Genomic DNA, 10,847 nt, shown 5'->3' with positions numbered 1-10,847 from the left:
GCTACATTAAACAGACCGGGCTGCCGTTGCTACTGCTAACAAGAGGTGTCAGATTACGAAAGTGTGTGCGCTGCTCTAGCACTCTTGTGCGCTATTGTAACATATGCCGATAAGACATTGTATACATATTTTTAATCACCATATGACAACAACTCCCTTGAATAAACATCGTTGAGAAATTATAACCGGATGACTCGTTGAATATGGGAGCATTGCACCGCCGATTGTATGTATGTTGACACAATAACATTTCTGAGGAAAAATAAACTGAATCACGCTCTAACACTCTCTGAAAAACATCAACAATGACTTTAAATATTTTTACTTACGTAGTTATGAACGCACGGCAATACCACACAAAGAAAAATTATTTATAAACAATGCCACGAAAACTCTGTGTACTGGATGCTGCCGACTGAACTTTTGCGCATACATCAGACAAGTCTGAACAAGTTCGACTCGCGCATGCGTGAAGCGGGGAATTTTGTACATAACCCTTTAAGCGATGAAAGTAAAGCGTTCTGCAAAGACAATATAGGACCCTTTTGTCTCCTTTTTGTTTTATAGACATGAAGAGAGCGCAAATGGCTGCAGCCGCGAGGACTCCCAGCAAGCAATAGCCATCATTTCACCGTCTCGGTTAAATATAGACCCGATATAGTCCGGCTATGTGTAACCCACTTCTAGACAAAATAACATTGAATCTGGTTACATGTCATTTTTTTTCCAAAATAACTTGCGATATGTATGATATTCCATTATGTAAGCAAAGTCAACTGTGATTACAAGGTGTTTGGTTTCATTTCTTTGACATGTTCTATGTGTAGGCTGTGCGTAGACACGATCTAGCTCGTAGTCAGACCGGCTATTTGTAGCCCACTTATAGTCAAAATGAATTAATTGTCTGATTACAGTTTTTCTCAGTCGCTTTGGTGCATTTCTCACATCACTATTTACATTTGCACAACAGTTAGTTCAACCTCCACAACATTTAGTCATTTGTGCACATCATAGTAGCAGTTTCTCATTCCTTCGAACAAATTGCAAATGCTTTTGGACATGCATCAATTGCTTTCATACAACTCTCTGCTGTTTTATAACATTATCATTTGCGTATGTCATGTCAGTCAAAATTAACTATACTTGTGAATGCTAAATAGTCATTCCATATAAAACTAATAGTCCTCCTTTCATTGCTTGAGTCATTACATACAAAAATGTTGAACTAGTTGTCAAAATCTGTCAAGCAAATTTTACACATTTTTTAAAATCATTTTTGAAAATGTCTCCTAAATTGAACAATTTATCTTAGGTGAATCTCAACTTTCACTGATGCGAAGGGGTGTGTGAAGCATTAGTTGCAACCAATGATAAGCCACTTCTCTACAATCACTGTCAGAGCTGAATCCCATAAACCCCCACTTTACAAGCATATATGAACCAAGCAGGACATAGTGTGTACCATTTCTACAATACTGTGACACAGAAATGGAAGGCCAGCCTCGTGAAAGAGGGGTGAGGGTGAGGGTGAGGGTGCGAGTGCGGGTGCAGGACGGGGACGGGGACGTGGAAGGGGAAGAAGAGGCCAAGTACATGGGCGGATCCCTGATGAAATCAGGGGTGCAATTGTGGATCAATTGTGGTACAAATGTTAGGGGTACAACAGGGGTACAAATGTTGTCAATCACGGCCTCACAATGAAACATCTGCTGACTTTGTTAGACACTCTTTACAGGGACATAATCCCTGGGAATGAGAGGGGTCTAACTGGAGACCATCTGAGCAAGCATGTTGTTGTTTTGGATTGCATTGCAAGAGATGATATTCGCTGTGTTGCAGATGAAATTATGTGGCCAGACAGAGAGGAACGTCTGGATGTGCATGAATGATTACAGTACTATTTATGTTGTATGTTCAGTTCCAATATGTACTGCAATATTGTTTACAGTTGTGCACAGCTCTACCCAAAGGGAGTTTATGTTTGTTGTAAATAAGGGTGTATTTTTTCTTTTGCACAATGCTGTGAACAAATTAGAATTGCAAAGAGCATATGCAGTAAAAATGTGAAACATTCAGTGTCTTGTAGTTACCTCACTAAATACAGTAATGTGTAACTTTACTGTATTTTTCAAATGGCTGTGCAAATAGCATTTTCAGGTAGTGTCACCAATATCTGACTTTTTTGCATTGGAAAACATTTACAGAGTAAACTGTCATAATGAAAACATGACAAAGCCATTTGACTATCTTGTTCATAAGCAATGGTGTCAAGACTTTTCATCTTGATGACACTGACACTTTCATTGACATGAATACTTGCTTTTGAGGAATGAGGGATCCATTTTGAGCAAGTGACACGCTTTTGCAGGTTATCAACTAGGTTTTGCAGTTTGTACTAATTGTTTTGAGAACTGCATTAACTGTTGTGCAAATGTAAATAGTGATGTGAGAAATGCACCAAAGCGACTGAGAAAAACTGTAATTGTAGGTTTTTTGTGCAGGTGTAACTGGTGTGAATTAACCTTTGACTTGTTTTTTTACATTGTATTATTTTCTGTAATTTACTGTTTATAAGTTTTGTATTTTGGTGTTTAGAATGGATTAATGAACCTCACAAAATTTTGTTCAGATTATTGTTCATGAGTAAGAGAACATAACGATAAAATAGCAGAACTTTTCTTTGGGTGTTTGTTTGGGGAGGGAGCGTCATCGGTGGAACACATCTGGGGTTTCTCCTCGTGCGATCCGTAATAGCCTCAGTCTACCTGTGCGCGAGGCTCATGAGCACACGTAATGTTGCTTCTCTCCGTGAATATTACTGGTATGATGATGTTTATTGTCTAAAGGCATAATTATCGCTCAATAAGTGTGATTTGAGTGCATATCATCATGTGAGTGTGTTAGTTGTGATGAAGTGTGTAGCAATACGAATTTATGACATTCATCATGGTGCTAACTGATTAGTGTTTTATGCTTAGTGTGTACACGGGAGAGAGAGAAGCTAAAGCCCCATTGATCCACTGATGATCTCTTTGTTTACAGATTAAAAAGCAAAACATTGGATCTCATTGTTGAGTGGTCGTGTGGTCATTTGTGCTGGAGAGTCCGTTCCAGACATGCTACACAGGCAACGCATTAGATGTTGGTTGATATCCCATGTTCGCATTGGTAATAATATGTACAAGGTGCAAGTGTCATTTCATGACATGGTCGATCTGTAGTCACGATTTAGCTCTGAATTGGACGGGCTAGTGCAGTCTGCTTTTAGCCCACCCGGCGAAATCGAGGCAGTCAGTGGTCTACGTTTAACGGCTTGGCTATAGCCCTGATTTAGACCAGCGATTAGTAGGCTTTAGCCAAAATAGTCTTAAAATTGTTTACATGTTTTTCGCCCACGCAGCTTCATGTTTGCTGTCACACATAACATTCATACGCAATCTACGATCGATATTATTAGACTGTCTTTCATTTTAAATTAAATAAAAATGCAATTACATTTCTCAACCGCTAGATGGCAACAGCCCTACTGAGGCATGACTACTTGACAACGCTTGACTAGATAGTTAGTAGCTAGAGATCACTGTTCTCGCGATCGCGGGATATAAACATTTCTACCATTTTGAACTATTTTAAACGAGCCAGAGCATTGCATTCAGCTGTCGTTCGACGAGAACAGGTAAAAGACATTCCTTTTGTCTTGTAAGTATCTGTGTTTTCGTTTTGATGTGCTCATCATTTTTATCTAAATTATTTGTTATCATGTGTTGTTGGAATCGTGACATTTTAGCGGGTAGGCTACAGTGTAGGCTAATATATGCATGTGTAACTTCATATTTCCATGTGGCCTTAAACTCGAATGATCTGAATTCAAAGGGGTAAACATGAAACATGTGCAACCTATTGTAATGTGTTATGAAAGCCAAAAATATTTTACTCTTTTCTTTAGATCATCATGATCTGAAAATAGCATTTCCTCACTAAAGCTCTCATCTTTGCCAAAGTCCATCATTGATTTGAACTATAATATTGAATTTTACTGAACAATGGCTTGTAATATATATATATATATATATATATATATATATATATATATGTAGAGAGAGAGAGAGAGAGAGAGAGCATAAGCTAAAAGAGTAGAATAATATTTGTCATTGTGCAAGCACAATAAGATGAAGTTTCATTCAAGTTTGAAACTTTCAAATTAATTTTATAATACAGCATAAAAAAATAAATGATTGGCAATATAAAATTTGCAATTATAAAAAGTATCCGGCAGGATATCAATAATGGCAATAGCTCAGATGTTCATAAAGCCTAAATAGAACTCCTAAAAACAAACAAGCAGTAGCCTACAGGTGAATAGTCCATAATAATGCAAATAGTCAGATGTACATTCACACACACACACACACACACACACACACACACACACACACACACACACACACACACACACACACACACACACACACACACACACACACACACACACACATAACCACCAGCCAACCTGCAATACACGAATAACTCGCACGGCTTGTGGGCATACTAGAATCCCTGCTTGAATCTGATGTCAATCGTGTGGAAAGTACAGCCCACTACTTCATTTCAATTCAGGGAAGAGAGCGGAAGGATGGATGAAGCCCTTGGCAAGAGACCCTTACCACCACCACCCGCTGCAGGGAAAAAACGCGCTCTGAAGCACAAAACAAATCAGATAAGAAAAGGACCGCTCATCACGGTCCAGGCTCGAAAGCGTGGGGGACGGCGAGCGAACTGCAGCGTATAGCCCTGTTTTACAACGTTCAGCACCCATTCTGACACGCCCGGGATCGCTCCCCATGCTTTCACACGCATAGCTAGGGGCAGAATGGTCTTCGTGTTCTGACCGCCGCACTGCGCGGGTTCGAGAAACTGAAACGGAGGTATCAACGCGGCGTGCGCGCCCTCGTTTTCTGAATATTGCTGCTTGCTGACAACAGCAGCCGCTGTTTCACATTCAATGACTCGGTCGCTAAGGACGGAGAACAATTTGTGGCGCGAACAGGTCATTTGTAGCCTACTGTATCTTTCAACAGTGTTCGTGTCTTTTTTACTATAGTAGAGATGATCGGTTCACGTGCGCTGTCTGATGTTGATCAATGATGTTGACAGAATGCTGTCTGTCAAATTAATTTAATTCAAACAATGATATACAACTCAAAATGTAATATGAACAAAACGAATATGAACATATTTACTGGTAAAGGTGAAGGGGAGTAGCTTGAAGATGTCATGTTTCAAAATCACTTGACATCATCACCCAACGTTCCTCTGGAGGCAAAACGACCTCTATTAGGCTATGGCTCTAGGGTTGTTGTGAAGGTACCCTGCAAACATGCCCCTGCGGGGCCCATGCTGGCTTTTTGCGGGCACGGTGGGCTAGGGCCAGCCCACACCTAACCTAAACAGGCCCAGTGCGGGCTTGCCCAGGTAAGGCCCACAGATTTGGGCTCACCGCGGGCTGTCTGTGAGCAGCCCACACTAGCGGGCTGCCCACGTTAAGCCCATGATGGCCCATTTTGGGCCAGCCCGTTCGGCCCCAGAGCAGCTTTTGTCCCTTTGGGGTCACCAAGTCACCTTGCACCAGCGAGCCGTCTTCCACCAGCGAGCCGTCTTCCACCAGCGAGCCACCTTGCACCAGTGAGTCACCTTGCACCAGCGAGCCATCTTCCACCAGTGAGTCACCTTCCACCAGCGAGCCGTCTTCCACCAGCGAGCCACCTTGCACCAGCGAGTCACCTTGCACCAGCGAGCCGTCTTCCACCAGCGAGCCGTCTTCCACCAGCGAGCCGTCTTCCACCAGTGAGCCACCTTGCACCAGTGAGCCACCTTGCATCAGTGAGCCACCTTGCACCAGCGATATGGCCCTGTACAACATTGTGGAGTTCCCAGATTACTCAGTAGGGATTGTGAGCAGCAAATGGCTTAATGAGGACTCCTCCATAACTCTGTGGCCACCTTATACTGACCCTGGTAAACACAAGGCAGCTTTGTTGATGCATGAAATTCCTGGAGAGACTTGGAAAGCGCATGAAATCTGTGTTTTGGGCACAGCAGGTAGATTTTTTTTCTTTCTCTCCCAGAATTGTAAATAACTTAAACTGAGCATTGCATAAAAGATGACAAGGAAAATGTGAATAGATGAAATAACTATTGACATTTATTTTGTTTCTTTCAGTGGATTATGAAAAGGCAAGATATAAAGCCAAAATAGCAGAAACTAATTTAATTGTAGCCAGTGAACCTGAAGAATTAGATCGCAGTCAGCGGTCAAGACAGTAAGTGTTGTTCTATTGCCTTTACTGTCTAATACATTTATGTAAATTAGGTTAAATATTAAACATAAATGATAGTATTGGTACATTCTTATTTATACATTTTGTGAACAAGATCCTGAAAGCAAACTAAAATTACTAAATCTAAAATATTATGAGCCAGTTATTAGTAGGAACCAGTTATTTAGTATGAGCCAGCTGTTTATGTGTGTTAAAATGCATTCTTAGATTGTTTCTCCTCATTTTGTGCAGACCTACCAAACGCTACATTGATCTAGAGCCTGAACCTGCTCCACTGAAACGGCAGAGACAGTCACAAACGATCACAGCTGCAGTCGTACACCAGCCACCAGTTCCACCATCACCCATGTGTTTGCCACCTTCTGGTCATAACTCTCTGGTTACTCTGTCTCCAAGCCACCTTCCACCACCGAGTCGCCATCCACCAGCGAGCCACCTTCCACTAGCGAGCCACCTTCCACCAGCGAGCCACCTTCCACCAGCGAGCCACCTTCCACCAGCGAGCCACCTTCCACCAGCGAGCCACCTTCCACCAGCGAGCCACCTTCCACTAGCGAGCCACCTTCCACCAGCGAGCCACCTTCCACCAGCGAGCCACCTTCCACCAGCGAGCCACCTTCCACCAGCGAGCCACCTTCCACCAGCGAGCCACCTTCCACCAGCGAGCCACCTTCCACCAGCGAGCCACCTTCCACCAGCGAGCCACCTTCCACCAGCGAGCCACCTTCCACCAGCGAGCCACCTTCCACCAGCGAGCCACCTTCCACCAGCGAGCCACCTTCCACCAGCGAGCCACCTTCCACCAGCGAGCCACCTTCCACCAGCGAGCCACCTTCCACCAGCGAGCCACCTTTCACCTGAGAACCACCTTCCACCTGCAAGCCGTCCTTCAACTGCAGCCTTCCCCCTTCCTGTGAGGCACTCTCTATCAGCAGGTATGTTTAGTAGACTGTAAAAAGGCTTACACCTCTCTAGCCTTGGAAGCAAAAGTATGTTTTACTCTTTGTGGCTACATCTTGTAAAGATGGTTATTCATTGAGAATTGTTTCTTGAAAGAAGAACCCAATGTTAGTATCCATTTCTTTCTTATTAGCCTAGGCCTTACATTACCTAATAATATTTTGATTTTGTCTGTAATGTATTGTCTGTGGATTTTGTTTCATTAGTAGAGATGCACCGATTACAATTTTCTAGGCCGATTCTGATTTCCAGTTTTTCATTGAGTTTGACCTTCCGATACCGATTTTAGCCGATTCCAATTAAATTTTTTCTAACCACTTAACGGCACACACAAATATTTATTTTCTATCTTTTCTTTAATAGAGCATTTTGCATAGAACATATACATTTTTTTTTAACAGATAATCGCTTAAATGCATACTTTTATCCAAACTGAATGATTAAAAATAAGCTTAAATGTGTAAATCTTCTATAAATATTTATTTTATTATTATATTATATTTATAATTTTATTATAAATATTTTATTTTCTGACATACTCCAGTTTTTGTTAAAACACACAACACATGTTTATTCTGTGCATTTTGAGCACTTTTTGTGTGAAATCATTTCTATTTTGTCCATCAAAAGGGTGCTTTCACTTTAATTGAGCGTGAGCAGCGCAGCAAAATCTAGACTCACCCCCGAAACACCCGCTTCACAGCACGCAGCACTCCTGCTTGACACTCATGCGCTGCACCTGCTGCCGGTGTGAATGCACTGGTTAACATGCGCGGCGAAAACAATATGTGCCGCTCACGCTTGCGATGTGAAGCTGCCGTGATTATAGTACAGAGAAAGTGACACAGAAAGCCATAAAGGCTACGTTCAGACTGCAGGCCTTAATGCTCAATTCCAATTTATTGCCAGATCTGTTCTCATTATTTAAAAAATGTGGCCCGCATGGGCAAAAGAGTAATATGACGTAAATCGTGCGGAAGTAAACATGGAGGCCACAGAGGTTAGTTTACCTATTATACTATTATTACTATTATATACCTATTATTTTTATTTTTATCTACGGTTTTGTTTTTAGGTTGATTTCAGGAGGAAGAAAGAATTTGTGAGCAAATAATAATGAGGGGGAGGAGAAAGAGAGTTAAATTCACTCTTACCCGCTGTTCTCGTTCCCATTAGCGCAGAATTGTGACGATGATCAATCTAGAGTGGCGTCAGAGTCGCATGAATTCCGATGAATTTTTTTTTATTTTAAATCCAACCTGTAACAGAATTGGACCACATATGAAAGTGGCCCAAATCCGACCTGGTAAAGAGCGGATTCCATGTGACTAGTGCTGTTCGGATTTGGGTCACTTTGACCTGCAGTCTGAACGTAGCCAAAATGCTGTACAATACTGGACTCTAGGGGCACACTGTTTTTTAGACCCCTATTGTGAGTTTATAGTTGGCCTATTATTCTGCTAAAACGGTCTCTGTGCTCAGTTTTAATTGTTTTCTTCCTTTTCAGGTATTGATAGATATTTAGTCAGTACACTAGAGGAGATTAAGGACAGGCTGACTATGCTGGAGAGAACAGTGGCAAATATCTCTCGATCAAGCACAAAAGAGGTCACGTTGCCTGATGACGTCATATTACCCCTCCAAAGCTACCAGGACATGGATATCTTGGAGCAAAAAATGGAAGATCATCAATGCCGGAAAGATTTGGTATGTCAACAGTAGCTCTTCTCAAGAAAGAAATTACTTTGAACTAGCATTGACCGAGCCTCTGGCTCTAACGTAGACTATATGGACAAAGGTATGCTATTACACCCTCAAAAACTTCAATGGCATGCCGTTAAAATCCATATGTACTTGGTCTTGGTACTCCCTTTGCAGTTGCAACAACTTTCACTCTTCTGAGAAGGATTTTCACAAGTTTGTGGGGTGTCAGTGGAATTTTATGCTCATGCATCCACAAGAGTATTTGTGAAAGTTGTTGCAACTGCAAAGGGGGAACCAAGTCAATGGGTCCACATACTTTGTCCATATAGTATACAGTCCCTTGCCTGGGAATCCATTGTCCTGATCAGCTAGTGGCGCTGTTCTAACAACTGTAGCTTCTTAACAAAGTGTCGCAGAGAAACTTCAAAGAAATTGCTTTTAAGAAATAGTCACCAGGGGGGTCTGAAGTAAGATAACCTACTGTCCCCAAACTGGCAACAGTGCAACTGCTACTGAACCTGACTTTCTGCTATAACTAGAACTCTACTCACTACTTTTCACTGACTGAAAGCTTTAAAAAAAAAAATGTCCTGAACCTAATTTCTTACCATTAAATTTTTTGCAAATCACTTTTTAATTTGTGCATTTTCCTTCCTGTTAGACTGCCTATCTAGGAACTATTGGTGGGTGTAATGTCCAAGTTGCAACAAGGAGAATACTGACAACATTGATTGGCCATTCTTTAGCCACTCAGTTGAACTGGAATGGCGCACACCAAAAAAGACCTTTTCAGAACCTGAAGATAAGGAGGATTGTAACAGGTAAGCTACCCTGTGGGCTAACACTTTACTTGAAGGGGTGTGCATAAGACTGACATGACACCTTCATAATAATGACATGACGCATGTCATGAATATGAACAAGGTTTTATGCATGTTTATGACAACTGTCATTAAGTGTCATTCACTCAATTATGTCATATTTAATGCAACGATGACATTGTTTGTGATGTCTTTGTTTTGACAACTTGACATAAACCAATACATCATAACCTGTCAGTGTCTTTGTCATGACAACTTGACATTACCAAGACAGCACAACCTGTCATAAATGTGCCATAGCAGATTAATGATCACACTTAAGAAACTTCTTAGCTTGATGGGTTAACATTACAATTGTCATGTGTTTGGTTTTGATATAGGCTGTCATGAATATTTTTCTGACCAATTTTTTTTCAGTGGTACACATTGAATTTGTGTTAATTAAGTGTCATTAAGTGTTAATACTCTGTCAAATAATTGTATAACCGTGGCAGGAATATTTTTCTTGACCTCAACTACAGTTGTATGCCTATTATGATGGAGTCTTAGGTAGACGTATCCATGATGTAAAAAGAATTATGAAATTAAAAATATTTATGACACTGTTATAAAATTATTTGACAGAATATTAACATTTAATGACATTTTAATGATAAGTTAAATTTGTACCCCTAACCAGTGGTGCCACTCTATCAGTTTGAGATGAGTTTTCAATGACTCAATTTCCTCTATGATGCCATATCAGCCGCGATGGTGATGACAGCCAATGTCAAAACTAACCACATGACAATTGTAATGTTAACCCATAAAGCTAAGAAGTTTCTTAACCCTTTAGAACCGAATGTGTCGTCGTCTAATATGAATGGACGCATTTGTATGTGTGCGTGTATGAAAAAAAGTGTCCTAAATGAAAACTGTGCAACCCAATGTCACAAAAAATACTTGTATAGTTGTATTATACTTCATTTTTCAACTTTAAAGTGTTAGTTTCTTTCGTTAGTGATTTTTCTGTGTTTTTCTAAAT

The 10,847-nt window shown here is 40.9% G+C and overlaps 1 protein-coding gene and 1 long non-coding RNA gene across 2 annotated transcripts; both read left to right on the top strand.

The window, feature by feature from the left end:
* Positions 1 to 5,377: 5,377 nt before the first annotated feature.
* On the top strand, positions 5,378 to 6,892 carry LOC306994485 (uncharacterized protein; the record flags this gene model as incomplete). The annotated part of the gene is made up of 5 exons (XM_079605008.1): positions 5,378 to 5,416; positions 5,571 to 6,099; positions 6,221 to 6,320; positions 6,570 to 6,765; positions 6,821 to 6,892. The coding sequence occupies 5 exons, from the start codon at positions 5,378 to 5,380 to the stop codon at positions 6,890 to 6,892; spliced, it is 936 nt and encodes a 311-aa protein (XP_079461134.1).
* Positions 6,893 to 7,136: 244 nt separating this feature from the next.
* LOC306994371 lies at positions 7,137 to 9,801 on the top strand. The gene is made up of 3 exons (XR_013796670.1): positions 7,137 to 7,273; positions 8,806 to 9,005; positions 9,664 to 9,801. It is a non-coding gene; the product is annotated as an uncharacterized lncRNA (long non-coding RNA).
* Positions 9,802 to 10,847: the final 1,046 nt, after the last annotated feature.

This window comes from Phoxinus phoxinus (assembly GCF_949152265.1).
Source record: "Phoxinus phoxinus genome assembly, chromosome: 2".
In the NCBI taxonomy this organism is placed as follows: Eukaryota; Metazoa; Chordata; class Actinopteri; order Cypriniformes; family Leuciscidae; genus Phoxinus; species Phoxinus phoxinus.
This window is presented reverse-complemented; position numbering and strand designations above follow the sequence as displayed.